Source organism: Urocitellus parryii, chromosome 5 (assembly GCF_045843805.1).
Source record: "Urocitellus parryii isolate mUroPar1 chromosome 5, mUroPar1.hap1, whole genome shotgun sequence".
Lineage (NCBI taxonomy): Eukaryota > Metazoa > Chordata > Mammalia > Rodentia > Sciuridae > Urocitellus > Urocitellus parryii.
Window position 1 is genome coordinate 156,413,087 of NC_135535.1, and position 19,302 is coordinate 156,432,388.

Here is a 19,302-nt window from a genome sequence, read left to right on the forward strand (position 1 = left end):
GGTTGTAGCTCAGTGACAGAGTGCTTGCCTGGCACATGTGAGGCACTGGGTTCGATCCTCAGCACCACCATAAAAATAAACAAAATAAAGGTATACTGTTCATCTACAACTACAAAAAATATTTAAATAATAATAATAATAATAATAAGGCCTAGGGCAGGGGCTCAGCGGTAGCGCACTTGTCTGGCACTTGTGAGGCACTGGGTTCGATTCTCAGCACCACGTATAAATAAATAAAGGTCTATCAACAATTAAAAAAAATAATAATTAAAAGAGGGAGAAAAAAAAAAGGTTGGGGATGTGGCTCAGTGGCAAAGTGCCCCTGGATTCAATCCCCAGTGCAAAAAAATTTAAAAATAAAAATAAAGATATTAGATATATGTGATATAAATCAAAGAATAAATGGTTCACAAAGACTTGGGACTTAGTAAATCAGATTTAATGTATAAAAGGCATTGAATAAATATCTTTGCAGGGTGCAGTGGCACTCACCTATAATCCCAGTTATGGGGAGTCTGAAGCAGGAGGATTGCAAGTTGCTCAGCAACTAAGCAAGACCCTGTCTCAAAAAAAAAAAAAAAAAAAACGGGCTGGGAATGTGGCTTAGTGAGAGCCCGTTTCAACCCCTAGTACAAAACAAAACAAACAAAAAAACAGCATTGAATACATTAATTACACATAGTCCAAATAAGTTTCTGTGGGTTTTATGTGATTTTGGATAATTTGTTTTTCATGTAGGCGAAATTATCATAATTGTTTTTATGATACTTTACAATGCCACTATTAATATATGGAAAATTTTTAAAAATACATTTTTAGTTGTAGATGGACACAATACCTTTGATTTATTTATGTATGTATGTATGTAGTGCTGAGAATCGAACCCAGTGCCTCACACAGGCGGGGCAAGCACTCTACCAAGGAGCCACAATTCCAACTCCGTATACGGACAATTATTGTATACCAGTTTTTTTAACTAATGAGACTTCCCCCCAGAAGAGTGCCATCTCTTTCAATTTCTCTTTCTTTTTCACTTGGGTTCTGCATGGAATTTTCCTCTCTGCTTCATCCTGATGGTGTAACACACGATTACGTGTTCCTTGTCTTGTTTTCCTCTGGGAGGTGTGGGTACTTCTATTTCCTTCTCCTTTTTCATCTTTTCTTTCATTATGGCCTCTTCAGAGTCCCTCTGATCTCTATGTTAATAGGAAAGCACGGAAAGACTGAAAGGAAGACAAAGAAGAAAAAAATCCTCTAAGCAGCTGGGAGCCCTTAGGTCTAACCATCTCTATGGAAACAGTTCCTCAGAGATCAATCTAGAAACAATTCTATAGGGATCAGACAGAAGCAGTAAGCCAGTCTCCCCAAGCCTTATTTATAGGATTCGACTTGCAAATGGAATTAGTTGATAGACATTTATTTTTCTTTGAGAAAAACAGTAAAACAAGAAGCCCAATAAGATTTACATTTATCCCTATTTAAGGTATTTTTAGCTAAAAACTTCCTACTTGCTATAATAATAATAAAAAAAATACAAAAAAGAATATATGAACCAACTCCAAGCCCTTCCTAATCTTAACATTGGCAGAGTGCCCAATACAAAGAAAATATGGCCAAAATACCCCAAAGGAAACATTACTATTTGGTGGTGAAAAGTCATTCATGTCATTAGAATAATTTTAGGACTGTCACCCATGACCATACAAGGTATGTGGAAAGAATGCCAAATTCATTCAGGCAGTAAATAGATTATTTGAATTCAGGCAAGGAGTGAAAGGGTTTACAGAATTCCACCTACCAAGTCAGGTTGAAAGATGGAAAGAATAAAGTAGCAATGTAACTTGAACTCAAGGGAAGAACTCCATCTTTAGTGTGGGAGCTAGACAGCAATTATTTTTTAAAAGGGAGAACATACTCCAGGCCTGGTCTTCAATCTATAGTTCATAAAAACAAAACAAAACAAAACAAAACAAAACAAAAACAGGTGGGGGATCCCAGTACAGTAAAAAATAAAAATAAAAAAGAAGGGTACTGCAAAGTGTCAGTGATAACCAGGACAACCAAGTTTTAGGCCTGTTCAAAAGTCTCCAACAGATAACCTTGGAACTATTTCAGGTTTCCTGAGGTAAAGCCATTGTTCCTTAGGAAAAGTAACTTCAATTTGCCTAAAATTAGGTCTGTTCCATTAATGCACAGATGAGTTATTTGTAACCACCAATAATTTCGTTAGACCCTGGCCCTTGGAGTAAAAACTTTTTGGTTCCAATCTTAGCTTCGTCATTCAGCAGTTTTCACTTCTCTGGAACTAAGCACCTCATTGGTAGAATGACAATAATAATTTTCAGGGCTATAAAGACGATGAATTGCATATTACAACATCTTCGTTTTTTTTTTTTTTTTTAATCTTTTTTAAAGAATGATAACACTATTCCTTCCCCTCTAAGGAATATTTGAGAAGGTGGACTAAAGAATGGGTGTAGGGGACTGGCATGGATGGAGCTCACCTGTAATCCCAGGCTGAAGCAGGAGGATCACGAATTCAAAGCCAGCCTCAGATTTACCGGCCCTAAACAATTCAGCAAGACCTTTTCTCTAAATAGAATTAAAAATAACAATTATAATGGTGGTGGTGGGGCTAAAAATATACAGTAAAAAGTATTTATTAGCTGTTAAGAACAATCTTAAAAAAAAAAATAGTGGTGCGGATGTGGCTCAGTGGTTAAGTGCCCGTGGGTTAAAAAAAAAAAAGAAGAATGGCAGTAGGGCACCATGACCTGGCCGATTCCTAATGCCCTGCACTAGTCGGGTTTTGTTTGTTTGTTTGTTTGGTACCTAAGATTGAATTCAAGGGAACTGAGCTACATCCCAGCCCTATTTTATATTTTATTTAGAGACAGGGTCTCAATGAGTTGCTTAGTGCCTCGCTTTTGAGGTAGCTGGCTTTGAACTCGCGATCCTCCTAACAGCCCGCCAAGCTGCTGGGATTCAGGCCTGCGCTACGCATGAAATAGATAATAATAAACCATAAAATAGAAGTTTCCATTACTTCAAGGTAACTGGCTTCCTGTCTCCTTATTACACACTAAAGTTCTCATAGGGGGGAAAAATCGTTCATCTGTCTACACTCCGAACACCCCTACTATCCCTAAATGACTTCCCCAAGTCTGTAACACAAGATCCAAAATCTCTTGGCTGGACTTTCAAGGTTAGTTACATGCATATACTTATTTGCTTTCATCTCTTTACCGGAGTGCCTTTCACCTTTCCCATAGAATTTCACTTTTGTTTTGAAACTTTAAAAAATAAAAGGCCATAATGTGTCATTGAGAACGTTGATGGCATGACAGCACAGTAAAAAGTATTTATTAGCTGTTAAGAACAATCTTCAAGAATGGAAAGCTCCATTTAGAAAACAATCCTATAGCTCCTAAAATCAAACGGAGATCAGTAGAGGAATGATATCAAGAAGTGGGAGGTAGGAAGGGAGGGGGTAAATGTTGTTACATCGCGTGCAAGTACGAATGTGTAATAACAAATGCATCAATATGTACAACTATAATGCACTGATTTAAAAAAAAATGTGTGTGGGGGGGTCCAAGTCCACAGCCACGAGCCGCTGATTGGTCAATTAGGTTTTAATGGAGAGAAAAGGGAAAATAGTAAATAGGAAATCAATCAGAACCTACGCGGTTCTGATTAATGTGGGCCTGTGCTGCACACCCGAATAAGGCCCGCTAGGGGGCGGCTGGCACCTCCCGGGTGGTGGTGGTTAGGGGAAAAGAGAGCCGAAATCAGGCTTGGTATACACATTGGCAGCCGCAACACTATTTTCTTTTTTTTTTTTTTTTCCTTTTAACCGCAGAATGCAAACATGGTGGATAAGGAAAGTGCTCCCAGTGTTTGGTGGATGAACCACGTGGCGCCCTTTTCTCGCTGGGTAAAGGCGGGGCCTTTACGGGAACAAATCCCCGGTGGAGCCTCGGGAGCAAGGGAGAACTTCTCCAATCCGCGTCACCACGGTTCTTTCAAGGCTAATTGCAAGGGCTGCTTCTGCAACCTCCCATCCTATCGAAGAGCAAAAAGGTGGCTTCTAAGAATTTGATGGTTGTAGGGTAAACAAGAAAGGCGCAGAATACCGCCAGCCTTTCACTAACTGGACCAATCTCGGCTTTTCTCTCTCCCGGCCTCAGCTGATCAGCCCATCAGTACGCAAGCGCATTTCCCCGCGCTAAGGCGGAACCGCCTGGTCTCGCGAGAGCAAGGCGGCCCGTCTTCGTAGCCCTCGCTCCACCCCCTCCTCCTCGCTCGCTCTCTCCCATCCCCCCCAGCCAGTTGCTGTGCTGCGCAGCTTCCTTAGCGGTTGCAGCCGCCGAAGACGGTTGGAAAAACCGTTGTTAGCAGCGCGACGAAAGACGAACGACTTCTCCCTCCTCACGACCGAATCCCGCGTGCACAGGAGTCGGCGTTACTATCGCTCGACAGGGTATCTGAAGTAAAAGGGGGTAGGTTGGGCTGGTGGTGTCGAGAGCGGAGTCGGGAGAAGGACGAAAGAGACCGGGAGGGGGTGGGGTGGGGAAGTGTGGAGGTCGCCGCTCCGGGGCGGCCCCGCTGCGCTTCCCGGGCGATCTCCCACTTCAAGGAGGGCGGCCTGCCGAGGGGAGGACTTGTTCAAGTGGAATTCAGTGGACGACGCCGAGACCCGAAGTGGGGGCTTTCAGCATTTCCCCCCATTCTCTGCTGGCTTGGCCTCCGCCATTTTGGGTACGGTGGCGCGGACACCTAGGCTTCCCGCCCTTCCCCGCTTTTTCTACTTTTTGTTCCCCATCTTCGGAAAACTGATTTAGAAGGCGGGGGTGTGGGGGTGGCCTAGCTCCCTGGAAGGGATGAGGGGGGGCAGTGAAGCGAGCAGGGTAAGGCCGGGCAGTTGGGTGCGGGGAGGATCGGGCTGCCGGGCGCGCTCCCGATGGAAATGGCGCCGGATGGGCCTGGCCTCCCACCGCGGCCTCCTTCCTCTGCAGTCTCGGCAGGGTTACCTGGGCTGGCGGGACTGCGAGTGACTTCTGACGCAGATTCCCAAGATGAGAGAGGCTGGAGCTGGGGGAGGAAAGCCAATGGCGACGAAGGCGCTCAACTCCCAAATCCAGGACAAAGGAGGCGGACGGCCTCCTTTGTAATTCCGCCGCCCGGTGGCGAAGGTTTTTAAGCCAGGCTTGGCTGCCGGACGGGAGGGGGAAGTACTCTCCCTAGTTCTCCGGTCTCTAGGGCCGCTAGATAACGAAAGTCTCCGGGGAGGAATAAAGGACGCTTAGCCGGCCCTTATATTCCAGGTTTGGAACTTCGAAAAGAGTACGTACTCATTTTCCAAAGGATTTTTTTTTCTCACGCTTAAACGTTTATAAAGACTTTGAGTAATTTTATAAGCAGAAAAGTGGGTGACTTATCAAATAGGACTGTGAAACGGGCATATATTTTAATAAGTCGTGTGGGCCCGGTGAACTACATGGTACCTCTTTTTAAATTCGTGGGTGGAGGTGGGTGGTTTAGCAATGGTTCTGTGTAGTTTGTCACGTTCGAGTTAGAATTTGTTTTTAAGAAGGGGTTCTACTTTTTGGGAAACAGCTGTTAAAACGCAATCAGTGATTGGCAAAAATGTATGTATGCTTCTGTAGAGAATTGACTCAATATTATTAAGTCTGCACGAGTTGTGATTTTTTTCTTAGCATTAAGGCTGTGGAAGTCAAATACTTCATAAAGTTTATTTTCTTTTGGTAGCTAAGCATATTTTTTCTTTAGTGCTAGAGTATACTGGTGTTTTGAACTAGGAAATAAGCCTATTAGACAAATGTAAGCTTAGTCACATGGTGGTGGAGTGGGGTGATTTTGTTTTGTTTTTATTTGATGGTTGGTTTTGGTCTTTAGAGGAGTGTCATTGAAGACAGTACAGAAGAGAAAGGCAAGGCCTGAGAATGAGTTTCCAGTAATACATATAAAACTATATAAATGAGTCTGTTAACTATACTTTCCAACTTTAAAAACAAAAACCTGCCTGTTGTTGATGTTCTTTGATGCTTTCTGAAGATCATCAAAGAAAGTTTACAGAAATCTTACTTTGAAACGGATTTTTAATGGACTGAAAAACAGCTCAGACTTTCATGTAATGTGTATGACATAACCAACAGCTTTCCTTATTGAGTTAGACTAGAATTTTTTCTGCCCTCTTTTTCATCTGCATCATAATCTGGAAATCCATCTAATTGCCTTTGCTAAGTAACAGTGTTATCTTTTGATGAAATTGTTTTGATAATTGACTGATGCATCAAATCCTTACATATACTTCAGAAGACAGTGTGCCTCCATGTTGAGATTTTTATATTTCAGTTGTTTGATTATGCTTCTTAACACCTTTGGGATATAATTCACATTCCACCAGCTGCCCATTTGAAGTGTATTTTCACTGGGTTTTAGTATATAAGCAGTTGTAAGACTACCACTGTAATCTAATTTTAGAATATTCTATCATTCCAAAAAAGACACATATTTATTAGCATTTATTCCGTATACTAGACACCTGCCCTCCTTTCAAGACTCAGGACAACCACAAATCTTATGTAGTAGATTTTTATATTCTGGACGGTCATGTAAGTGGAATACAAAATATGGTTATTAGTGACTTTAGGTTAGGAAATTTTAAAGTATTTGTATAAAACCAAATAAAGTTAACCTCATTTCAACTGGCATTTTAAATTGGTGCTAACACTTGGGTGTTTTGTTTTTTCTTTTTTGAGATAAAATCTCTCTACATTGCCCAGAACTCCTGGGCTCAAGCCATCCTCCTGCCTCAGCCTCCCAAGTAGCTGGGTCTATTCACACCCTACTATGCCTGGCTAACATTTGGAATTCATAAAGTAGAGAAATGATTAGCCATGGCCTTACAAAGAAAGATTAGGTGGATTATCTGAATCATTAATAAACTGTTTAGTTTTTGACAGCATTATTAAGATATTTATTCAGAGCCCTTTGTATGCCTTTAGAATTTTTTCTTGTTTGTAAGTAGAATTCTAGACTTGAGTTGTGAAGGGGTACTGGAACAAGGCTCTGAAGGCATATTAGAGTGAGGCTGTCTTTGTATATACTCTTTTATACTCACATGGAAAGTTACTCTGTAAAGTAGTTAATGTTCCAAATCTGGTAAATTTTTGCCTCAATTAAAAATTATTAAAATTTTTAATATTTTTAATAAGTACTTCATCTCTTGGTTTCATATGAATCATCTTGGAAAATTCTGATCCAAAAATAAAAATTAGTTTGTTTGATAGTATTTTCTCGTGAAATACTAAGTGAATCTCCACACTTCTCTGTTTCTGAAATACAAATCTTTTGTGATGAATGTTTTTACATTGAAAAGAAAGTGCTGAGAGCTGAAAAAAACACTGTACTAAGATCTTTCCATGCTAAATTAGATTGACTGGACAAAGTTCTTAAAATTTTTCATGAGGAAGTACATGATATTAGATCCTTTCCACTTTTCCCCCATCTTGGATCTTAAACTTTTATTTCTTAGGTTGGTTCTGCTTATTATTTGGTTCTGGGGATTGAACTCGGGGCCCTGTGCATGCTAGACAAGTGTTCTATCACTGCCTCACCCCCACCCCACCCCACACACCTCAGGTTGGTGCTTTTAAGAAAATCATGGAGATCTTCACATCTAACTCCCCACCCCCTCTAAACATATAGGGTTATTCGGGGACAGCATTAAACTTTATAAAGCCTTTGTTAACCTTGGGAAAGACTTAACAGTTTTTTTTTTTTTTTCTTTTCAAGATTCAGAATAGTTTTCTGTCCTTTGAGGTTTTGTTTGTGGTCTGTCTAGTTGGTATACTGAGGTCTTAAAATCCACCAATCATTGCCACCAGTGAATGCTTGCCAAGAAATAGACCAAGCATTTTACATGATTCTTGTAACAGTTGTAGGTACTGATGCTGTATTTCACGGTTGAATGGGCTCAGAAATTTAAGTAGTTTAACCAATGTCCAAATCCAGACCCAGGATTTATTCTTTTATAAATTCATTTTGGTTATTTATGTACTTAAGAATTAGTTGTAAGGTCAGTTTTTAAAATGTGTGGTATCTTTATTTTGGTTCTCTCTAGAGTGGCACTGGGCCTTTAGCCTAAACAAAATGGGCTGGGGGAATAGTTCAGTGGGGCTCTGGAGGTTCGATCCCATCATTTAAGAAGAAAAGTGACAAAGATTTATATGTAGAGATTAATAACCACTTTTAAGGATTACTGCATTCACTTTTTTTGTTGAGCTAATGGGGATTGAATCTTGGGACAGTGGCCCAGTGATCTGTATCCCCAATCGCCCTGTCCCACCATTGGCAGGGTCTTGTTCAGTTGCCTAAGCTGGCCTAGAACTTGCCTTCCTCCCTCCCAAGTGGCTACGTTGACTTTTTTTATTTAACGCATTAATATTAGGAAAAAGAAATTTATCCCTTTGTAGATGTATTAATAGTTATACTGATAATTAAACCATATGAGATTAAACATTAGTGAATGCTGTTGGTGTAAAATACAATCTTCAAGCATAAAGGAATCAAGTGAACAAATTGTTTTGTTTACAGGGGAGGAGGTGGTGAGGGAAAGGTTTGAAATATTCAGGTGAGTAGGATTCCTACAGCTGCCTAGTGAAATTTGTAAGGTCTGGTAAGTTTCTGCAGCTGGAGGACTTCTGCATTAACCTTGAAAATGTTCTGGAATTTTTAAAGGAAGGTTGTTTGCCTCTGGGAAGGGAACTGGGTACTGGTTCATTTTGGAGGGGTAGAGGGATTTCTCACTGTGCTTTTTTCTATACTTCCTTAATGTGAATATATTTAAAAATTCATGTTTAAGTCTGAATTGATTATAAATTTAAGGCAGTGAGTATATTGGTTATATGCTATCTTTAGTGACTTCCCACATAGGTGGCTTCAAAAACACGGGTACTGTTTAGAGGCATTTGTTTTGAATAGCCTCTTACATCAGGTTTAAAACTCAGTCTAATTGTTACTTAAATATTCTTTTAAACTTATCCCCTTAAACAGTTTGATGTGTTCAAAATTAGTAGTTAATCTAAAAAGCTTGAGCTAAAGTTTTTTCCAGCATGAAGTGTTTATTGCATTTTTTTATTTGGACCTCACTATGAATGGATAGTAATACTATATACAATATCCAAGTTTTAAAGAAATTTTCTTCCAGTGAATAGTAAAATTTGAAAAGTGAAAATGTGAGAGAGAGAAAAATGGCTAGAGTTGGCATTAAGATAACACAATCAAAAGTTTTGAAGATTCTGGTAGTAGAATTATGCAGGGTGTTTTTTATTTTTGCTTCTTATTTAAGCAGTGTGTGATAATTGGTTGATTCTAAAAAGTTCAGAACTTTTTGGTTGGAGGGGTCAGATTTCATTGCCTAAACCCTACCCCACAATAAAAAGTGATGTTACATTTCCTGTTGTGATACCTCTGAGAGGTGTTTCTTCAGTACCTCTTGACAAGAGTATATTTTGATTTACTGCTTTATGTGCTTGTTTATTTTTTATAGCATTTAAATCAAACGGTATTGAGATGGATTGGGTTATGAAACATAATGGTCCAAATGACGCTAGTGATGGGACAGTACGACTACGTGGACTGCCATTTGGTTGCAGCAAAGAGGAAATAGTTCAGTTCTTTCAAGGTACCTCTAGTATTAGTCAAAGTTTAGTAGTATTTTAATTTTATATTTTTATTATGTTATTCAGTTTTTAATTTGTAAAACATTTGATTTTGGAACGTTATTTAAAGTTTGTGATGATTATGGTATATCGTAAAATATGAAATGTGCTCCAGTTAATAGTCAATACAGAATGTATAGAATATGTAAAAACTAATTGCTGTGCAGTGCAGTTAATTGAGAATAATTTTGTGTCGTGAAAGAACCATGAATTAGCATATGGAGCATAAATTTTGTACCTTTTTCATGTAATATAGGTGGGGTTTTAGAGTATATAATTTAAAAAGACAGTGGTCACAAAATTTTATTTATTCCAATATTTGAAAAAATATTCCATTTGTATTATGGGGTGATGGGAAACTAAGCTTTTTTGTTTTGTTTTGTTTTGTTTAGTCTTGTTTTAAATATTTGATTCAGATGGGAATGTTTCAGCCTTTAACACTGTTCCCCTTGATGGGGTTATTTGTCCTTGGGTTAAAGGGTTGGAAATCGTGCCAAATGGGATAACATTGACGATGGACTACCAGGGGAGAAGCACAGGGGAGGCCTTCGTGCAGTTTGCTTCAAAGGAGATAGCAGAAAATGCTCTGGGGAAACACAAGGAAAGAATAGGGCACAGGTGGGGATGGAGAGTTTGGGATGGTGTTAAATTTTTATTTTTGGGGGTTGTGGGTCACTATTGCTTAAATGGGGGGGTAACCATAACATTTTCTGGGGTAGTTTTAAAAGAATTGATAATTACCTAAATTTAACTTGGAAACTACAGCTTTGGGTGGGGAATTATTCTAATAGTTTGTTTAAATTAAAATTAGATTGTTTCCATTTCTCTGTAGGATGTTGTTGATGAATGCTTTTGTATAATCACCTATTTTTCTTAAACACCTATCATGTACTAAAGGAAACAAACTAAAAATATATTCATATTTTATGAATTGCTTTCAAATGACTCATTTGTCTATGTAAAACTTAAATATTTAATTATTTAAGTTTGTAGGTGTAAAAACTGTTAACTTATGGTGTATTTAGGCAATTTAAATTGGGTTATGTATCTAGATGTAGAAAACTTGCTGCATTTTGCCCAATATCTAATTTACTCTAATACATTTATGCTGAAACCTGTACCTTAAAAACATTTTTAAATAGGTATATTGAGATCTTCAGAAGTAGCAGGAGTGAAATCAAAGGATTTTATGACCCACCAAGAAGATTGCTGGGACAGCGACCGGGACCATATGATAGACCAATAGGAGGAAGAGGTGGTTATTATGGAGCTGGGCGTGGAAGTATGTATGACAGAATGCGACGAGGAGGTGATGGATATGATGGTGGTATGTGTATCTAATGAACAAAGGTTCTGTTGTCATTTTCTTAATGTTCCTGACACTTTGTCAAGAAATATAGAAATGGCGGTAATTTCAGTACCTACTAGGTTTTAAAACCTGTTCATAAAAGTACGTATTCCCATGGTCAGATCTGGGATTTGATTGGTGCACATATTAGCACCTAGAAAAATTGCATAGAAGTTAAAATGAAGATGATTGGTATGTTTTCTTCTGGGTATCAGGATGTAATTTAATTTACATGTCTGAATTTATCTTTTTGAGGTTTTAAGCTTATATTGTTAACTGCCTTTTTTATACGCACTAACTCGGATTGCAAACTCATAATGATCAAGAAGTTAAATAGACTGCTTACTACAAGATGTGATTTATAAACTCCATATATTTATCTCTGGTATTCATGTAATTTCTCCTTAAATTACACAGGCTATGGAGGTTTTGATGACTATGGTGGCTATAATAATTATGGCTATGGAAATGATGGCTTTGATGACAGAATGAGAGATGGAAGAGGTAAAATAGTATTTTCATTTAGGAGTAAACTTTTTAGTATTTGTAAGCTTCCTGTGGTAACATCAGTGACTCGTATAAAAGAAATTAATCAGGTATATTTCAGTGCTTTCCTTTATGGGCTTTATACCTTTTGTATAGTGTGTGTGTGTATATATATATACTTTCCTACATGTATCCATAATGGTTTATAATGTTGACAAAATTATTTTCTAGGTATGGGAGGTCATGGCTATGGTGGAGCTGGTGATGCGAGTTCAGGTTTTCATGGTGGTCATTTTGTACATATGAGAGGGTTGCCTTTTCGTGCAACTGAAAATGATATTGCTAATGTGAGTAATTTTGGTGATCATTTGTGGTTTTATACTTGGTATCTTAATTTTAAAGCACTCCTTTTTTCCCTTTATCTTTATTAATGACAATATCAAGATTGGTGCTGGGAATGTAGCTCAGTAGTATTCTGTTAGTGAATTATCATAAGGCCCTGGGTTCATTCCCTCACATCTGTCCCATATTCAGTGGTTGATAGATATTCTGTCAATTTTTTTGGTGACCTCAGTGGGATCCAAATCCAGTTAATAGTGAAAAACTGATTGATATAGACTTGTGAATAGATAATTTCTTTTGTTGTGTCATATTTTGAAAGAGTAAATATGTAAAGTTTTAGTGGCTTGATTTGGCTTTCTAAGGTAGACAAATCCTGCTGCTGTCACTGATTTGAAATTTGTTGGTTTCAGATTGGTTAGAGGATAAGCAAACTGCAGCCCATGGGCAAAATCTAGTCACTTCCACCCATTCATTAACCCATAGAGTTGTAATATGACAGACCTAATGGTCTTCAAAGCCCAATATACTTGATCTGGTTAGTAAAGCAAAAGTTCACTCTATATCTTACTGGGAACCAATTGGCCTAAGTTCCAAGTACCTTTAAAGATAAGTTTAATATAAACTTGGGATTAGAACTAAATGGTACATTTTTAGGGATATTCATGTATTGTTAGCAGGTTTATCAAATCCATTGTTCTGAATCATGGTGTATGCTGTTTCCTCTGTAAATATTTTGTACTTCTCACATGAACTGTTATATTTCAGCAATTTTGAAATCTTTGGGGGGGTTTTGGATTTTCTCTATGTTTTTATTTGGTGGTGGTGGGATTAAACCCAGGGCCTTACATACACTTAGGTAAGCACTATACCAGTGTGCTGACATCTATAGCCCTTGAAATGATTTCTTTTGAGAGTAAAGGGAGTAGTTTAGTTGACTTTGTTCTACTCGATAGTACAGTGTGAGGTTTTTTAAAAATACCTGTTTGGGCTTTGGTCTTGATTGCACTTTTTTTTTTTTTTAAATAAGAATGTAGTCATATTCATGTTCATAGACCTTCTGGTTGATTAAGCAGTTAAAGGGTTTATTTCAGTGGTTGAGGAAAAAGTTAAGCTGTTGGTAATTTACTTTTGATAATTGGAATTTAAAAATAAATGTTTTCTTTGATTTAGTTCTTCTCACCACTAAATCCAATTCGAGTTCATATTGATATTGGAGCTGATGGCAGAGCAACAGGAGAAGCAGATGTAGAGTTTGTGACACATGAAGATGCAGTAGCTGCCATGTCTAAAGATAAAAATAACATGCGTAAGTGGTGTCCTCGGCATGCTATTTTGTTTCCTAGATGTACACTGGTTTATAAAAGTCTTATTTATTGAAATAAGTATAAGAGATATTAGGATCTGTAGATGGCTCTTGGTACAGTCAAAGTATTCAGTCCATAATAAAGCTTATACTTTAATGGCTTCCTTAGGTGATTTACCGAAGCATTGATACATATTTTAATTGACTTGCTAAAGCTTTTATTAAAAAATTTGATCCATCATTCCTCTCATATTACTCTTAACCTTTTTTCTTAAAGAACATCGGTACATTGAACTCTTCTTGAATTCTACCCCTGGAGGTGGCTCTGGAATGGGAGGTTCTGGAATGGGAGGCTACGGCAGAGATGGAATGGGTATGTGAAGTTTTAAAGATAAGCACTATTGGCTTGTTGGCAATTGATCTCAAACTTACTTACTTTTTTTTTTTTTTTTAAAGATAATCAGGGAGGATATGGATCTGTTGGAAGAATGGGAATGGGGAACAATTATAGTGGAGGATATGGTACTCCTGATGGCTTGGGTGGTTATGGTAAGTTTTTCTACTTGGTTTGTGTTAATCCCCAATTGAAATGCCCATAAAAAAGTGCAGATATTAGTTTTAATATCTGATGCACAGATTTCTTCTGATAAATGATTCTTAATGTTTTTCTCTTAAGGCCGTGGTGGTGGAGGCAGTGGAGGTTACTATGGGCAAGGTGGCATGAGTGGAGGTGGATGGCGTGGGATGTACTGAAAACATAATCGCCAACATACAAGTCCTAACAGCATCTGGTCTACTAGACTTTCTTACAGATCTAATTTCTTTTGTATTTTAAGAACTTTATAATGACTGAAGGAATGTGTTTTCAAAATATTATTTGGTAAAGCCACAGATTGTGATGGGAAAATCTGTTTTCTGTAGGTTTTATTTGTTGCATACTTTGACTTAAAAAATAAATTTTTATATTCAAACCACTGATGTTGATACTTTTTATATATACTAGTTACTCCTAAAGATGTGCTGCCTTCATAAGATTTGGGTTGATGTATTTTACTGGTAGCGCTACAAACAGTAGTATAGTATAGTGTAGTATTAGAGAATAATGGTTCACTTTGGTATAAACTGCAATTCTTTATAAGCAGACATCTGAAATAAGAGCTTGAATAATTTTTTCTTTAATTTCTCCTGAAAAGCACTGTAAATATAAAGCCTAAAGAACAGTTTAGGTGGCTTCAGGAATATAAATTCAGCTAATTCTATATTATTCTTTTTCAGATGTCATTTATCAGGCATAGCTCTGAAATGTTGATGATCTAAGAGGTATCTGGATTTCTGAGTATTCCTAATTGTGTTACCTAGGTATGGGAGTGTTGGAAGTTTGAATTCTAGCCCTAGATTTTAGAATACATTTCCCTCAGCACTTGACTGAAGTACCAAAAATGTTTCCAAAAGGTGAGAGTCATAACTTATTTCAGGATAAATAAGTTTAGAGTAGGTAGGATTCTCAATGACATGAGAATTCAGTGTGTAAGTACATAGGCATTTACTATGAATCATAATTCTCACAGATGTATTTTCAGTTTCTTATCCAATCGAGCATATGGGTTTTAAATAAGTGTTTAAATGACTACATTTAAAAAATGTAAGACACAAATCCATGTCATAGTCAAAAACAATACTGCAGTTGGATTTTGTATCTGTCAGTTTGGAGTTTTAGTTAAAAATATGTAGCAAGGAAAAGGTGCTTTTTAATTTCATCACTTTGATCAATATGGCTTTTTTTCTCAAATTGGCTTAATGGATCAAAATGAAACCTGTCAATGTGAATTCAGTTACTGAACTTGTTATTTGTTTTTGCTAGAATGTTATTAATGTAATAAATGTCAATGTGGGAGATAATCATGTGGCGTTTGTCCTAGAATGCTTTGTGTTGGTTACTAATTACAACCCATATTGGTAGAAAGCACTGCATATAATATCTAGACTGATTAAAATTTAAAGTGACTCCAAAGGAGAAGGGTTTTTGGTGTAGAAAAGGAAGTGTTGTGGCATGTATATTTGGAACTTTTTGACCTTTGGCAATGATTCAACTTTAAATTTTTTTTTTTTTTGTATCAACGATTGGAGACTGTGCATATTAAACACGTACTGTACCACTGGTCTTTACCCCCAGCTATACCCCCAGTCATTAGTGCCTATGCCCAGCTTACTTTAATTAGCTACTTAAATATTAAGGCTCAAACAACCTATTTTTAAAAGCCATGTACTTTATTTTCCTAGAACTGTGTTCTTAAAATCTTTAAGCAGTGACAGTATAAAGTTGTTAGAAACGAAAACTGTGTTTATAAAGCAGGCTAATTGTTCAAATCTTTATTTGATTTATAAAATTCACATTTTATTTTTAAAACATTACATTTTTATTTTTAAAACATTACAGGTTAGAAGAATTACAATCGCAATTCCTTGGCACCATGATCGCATCATTGTTGGTAGTACTGGCTAGGTAAGGGAATGGTATACGAAATCTATTTTGAAAACAAAAGTGCAGCAGGTTCATGATCAAAAAGTAAGAATTGTGAAAGTTTTGTAATGGAACACAAAAATCTAAAGTATAAATGGTTTTAAAGTAAGCCAAAACTAAATGAACAAGTTATATTATTGTCATTAAAGCTGCTTCCCCCAAAAAAAGCCCAAATTAATAGTAAAATGAGTTTTGAATGTTGAAATTTTAAAGGGTGACTAAAAATCCTGGTTTATTTATCGAATGGAAACTGCCTTGGAATTTAAGCAACTTAAATTACATTTTAAAATTCATTCCAAGTACATAATTTTTAAAAACCTGTTTGAAAACTTTCATTTATGCTTACTTGTTTTCAGCAGTCATAAAAATGTTAATCTATCCCATCAGTACAAAATGGTTCAAGAATATAATCCTATCTCAAGTACATTTCTGTCAGTATTCAAGAAAGACCATTTAAACTGGGTGTGGTAGCACACACCTATAATCCCAGCAGCTCAGAAGGCTGAGGCAGGAGGATCACAAGTTCGAGGCCAGCCTCAGCAACTTGGTGAGACCCTGTCTCAAAAGAAAAAATATCAAGGACTGGGGATGCAGCTCAGTGGAAGAAAGCCCCTGGGTTCAGTCTAAGTACCACATACATACACACAGAGACTAACCAACCTCAAAAACTGACTAGAATTTATGGGTTCTGGAAAAAATAATCTTCAAATAAAACACTGGTTTCTTTTGGGTGGGGGGTACCAGGGATTGAACTTAGAGGCATTTAACCACTGAGCCACATCCCCAACCCAATTTTGTATTTTATTAGAGACAGGGTCTCACTGAACTGCTTAGCTCCTCACCTTTGCTGAGGCTGGTTTTAAACTCAAGATCCTCCTGTCTCAGCCTCCCAAGCTGCTGGGATTACAGACGTGTGCCACCATGCCCAGCTAAAACATTGGTTCCTTTCTTTGGCAATTTAGTTAAATTTTAAAGGAGATGGTCACATGGAAAAGAGCCTACAGATAAAAGTACTTGGGGGTCAGGAAGGCATTTGATCATTCAGTATAATGTTCTTAGGAATGTAAAGTTTCTATGTAGTTTTTGAAAGGCTTACAAAGTGCATGGCTGAAAATTAGATTAATAAAAAGGAAATAGTGTCAGTAGGAGTTTGTTTTCTTATACACAGGCAACTTCATATTAAATTCTTGGTATGGTATAAACAATATAACTTAGTGTTAAGGTTGATTGTGTCTGCATGAACTCTCAATTCTGTGTCATCAGTGGTAAAGTTTAAACATGTAATTCCATATTAATACACATTTTCCCCCCATGGTGCAGGTTTATGTTTTCATGTTTGGGGGAAGGGGGTAACCACACCTAAGAACATCTGCAAATAACTTAAGAGGAAGTTCCTTTCAAGATAAGAAGTAAATTGTAAATACCAGATCACTCCAAAAAAGTATCAGCAAGCACAATGGTTGTTTAGAAAAGATGGAAAGACAATCTTGTAGGATAAAATACCTTTTCTACTGCAAAGAGGGGGGAAAGGGAGGGAAAATACAGGTGAATATGGAATTCTACCAAAATAATAATTCTGTTGTTAGAGAATTAATACTTCTAAAAAGTTTGTGCATTTCCAGTCTCTTTCTCTGAGAGTAGGGAAGCTTTAAAGTGCATTAAGAGAATTACAGGCACCATCAAATACCAACTTGACAGAATTCAAGAAGAAAACAATCTGAAGCCTTATTTTTTAAGAAGGCCTTTTTACAAGATAAGGCAAATGTGTTTGAGCTGTTATATCTGGCCTTTAAATGAAGTGAAGGGTTCCATGATTATTCCATGTAATAATTAAAGTTATTTTAAAACATGCTGTTGAGAATGTAACAATGAGTAAATACCAAATGATACAACTTAATAATTCCCATGAGTAAAATATGTAGAAGATAAACTGGTACCAATACTGACTAAAGGCTGCTTATGTTTGGATACCTTGTAAGCATTCATTGCAGAAACTTTCATAGGTAAGGATTTAGTTCTACAATCTTATGGCAAGTTAGATGAGCATCTCTGAATGAGCAATGCATGACAGGAATCACAGACTCTTACTGGCTTTGGTGAAGAAGGCAAAGGCAGTTCGTTGTCAGAACAGGCATTACAGAAAATCTCTCCACAGTTTCTACAATGGTGCTATTAAAAATCAGAGAAAAAAAATTTTGATGAATAAAATGAGAAGCCATTTTTGCATCCAGAGTTTTTGGATTCTTTTCCTACCTCTCTTACCTTTCTCTTAGAGAGTGAGAATTCCTTTTCACAAAGCTTACAATGTGTTGCTTCTTTGTCTTTGAGCCAGACCAGTCCCTGGTAGGAAAGAAAAGTATGAACGATTACTTGGAATTTTTTTTGCCCAAGGACATTTTATAGTATCAGACATGTAAAGGGAGAAATAAGAAGTTTTGGGGTGTGGTTTTGGTTTGGGGTATGAGGGATTGAATCTGGGGTTCTTTACCATTAAGCTACATACATCCAACCTTTTTTAAGACAGGGTCTCACTAAGTGGCCCCAAACTAGCTTCAAACTTTTGATCCTCCTACCTCAACCTCCTAAATCACTGACATTACAAATGTGCCTGTTGTACCTGGCTGCTCCCTGAATAAAATTTCTAACTGGAATTGCATATTTTTTGTTTTCTGGTACTGGGGGTTTAAAGTATCAGGCAAACATTCCCACCCCTCTCACTTTATAGATGAGAGAACAAGGTTCAGAAGTTGCTTGCTCAAGGAAATAGCTACAAGCAAACCTAGGACGAGAAGGAAGTAGTGGGCTGCTGCTCTTCAAATAAATTGACTTTTTCTGTCTAGTTCCAGAATTTTAGCCACTATTATATAAAACACTTCCCTAGAGAAAATAGACATTTGGAAAGAGGGTATCTGGTATTTCTACTGTTAAAAAATTTTCTCTGATGAGGCCTACCTACCACTGAAACAATTTGCTGCCATCCACCCAGCCAACATACACATATGACTTAGGTGAGCTTTGTGCCTTTTGTTTAAATTTGGAGATACGAAGCCTTACTAAATAAGTTCAAAGACAAAATGTCAGGATGCTGTTTCTAAAAGGGAAAATGAGCAAAAAGCCTAATGAATATTAAAAGTATATAAACAAATCACATGAAAGGTTGTACCTCAAAAGTGCAGACCCTAGATTTTAACCCAGCTCACAGATATTAAGGAAACGGGAACAAGTTTATTTTCAGTTAAAATCTGTAATGTGGAATACAGTTTGGAGAAGTTATCCCAAACCCTTTAACTGGTCAATAATATAGAAAAAAGTCATAAAGCCACTTTCCTACATACAAAAACAGAACTACATTTTGTTAAAAATATACATGAATAATTAAGAAAAGCAAGGTACTGATTGACAAAAAAGTAGAGGAAATTTATAAAAGGAAGAAGAGTAGCAAGCACTGGGGGCCCTCAAGTATGGATCATGGTTGATTGTAAGCTAAGCAAAGGGTATGCAAGTGTTATACAATGTGCATTCTCTGTATATACGATGTTATTTTGCCCAGTTT

The 19,302-nt window shown here is 37.2% G+C and overlaps 3 protein-coding genes across 8 annotated transcripts in view; 1 reads left to right on the plus strand and 2 right to left on the minus strand.

Moving 5' to 3' along the window:
* Positions 1-5,321, minus strand: part of Pbld (phenazine biosynthesis like protein domain containing) — a 55,870-nt gene extending 50,549 nt beyond the window's left edge. For both annotated transcript variants that reach the window (XM_077798493.1, XM_026394628.2), the window contains exon 1: positions 5,034-5,321. The gene's annotated coding sequence lies outside the window, so the exon portion shown is untranslated. The remainder of the gene's footprint in view (positions 1-5,033) is intronic.
* On the plus strand, positions 4,265-15,131 carry Hnrnph3 (heterogeneous nuclear ribonucleoprotein H3). Of its 4 annotated transcripts, none has more exons than XM_026394621.2 (10): positions 4,265-4,502; positions 9,578-9,712; positions 10,229-10,367; positions 10,892-11,031; positions 11,515-11,601; positions 11,815-11,930; positions 13,096-13,231; positions 13,506-13,601; positions 13,685-13,777; positions 13,905-15,131. In XM_026394621.2, exons 2-10 carry the CDS (start codon positions 9,601-9,603, stop codon positions 13,979-13,981), a joined length of 996 nt encoding a protein of 331 aa, XP_026250406.1. In that variant the 5' UTR covers positions 4,265-4,502; positions 9,578-9,600; the 3' UTR covers positions 13,982-15,131. The 4 variants fall into 4 exon arrangements, with proteins under 4 accessions (XP_026250406.1, XP_026250408.1, XP_026250404.1 ...); XM_026394623.2 differs by having other exon boundaries at positions 4,266-4,502; positions 10,892-11,004; XM_026394619.2 differs by having other exon boundaries at positions 4,267-4,483; positions 10,892-11,076.
* A 445-nt stretch (positions 15,132-15,576) lies between these two features.
* The window catches only part of Rufy2 (RUN and FYVE domain containing 2), a 42,235-nt gene continuing 38,509 nt past the window's right edge, over positions 15,577-19,302 (minus strand). For both annotated transcript variants that reach the window (XM_026394667.2, XM_026394666.2), the window contains exons 17-18: positions 18,012-18,089; positions 15,577-17,918 (exon numbers count right to left, since the gene is read on the minus strand). In XM_026394667.2, the coding sequence (XP_026250452.1) occupies positions 17,775-17,918; positions 18,012-18,089 (222 nt within the window). In that variant the 3' untranslated portion in view covers positions 15,577-17,774. The remainder of the gene's footprint in view (positions 17,919-18,011; positions 18,090-19,302) is intronic.

Bases quoted from the DNA above. Each gene is read 5' to 3' on its own strand.
- Hnrnph3 (XM_026394619.2), top strand. From the start codon at position 9,601: ATGGATTGGGTTATGAAACATAATGGTCCAAATGACGCTAGTGATGGG. The intron at 11,077-11,514 runs GTATGTGTATCT...TAAATTACACAG, and splicing joins AGGTGATGGATATGATGGTG to GCTATGGAGGTTTTGATGAC. The intron at 13,232-13,505 runs GTAAGTGGTGTC...TTTTTCTTAAAG, and splicing joins TAAAGATAAAAATAACATGC to AACATCGGTACATTGAACTC.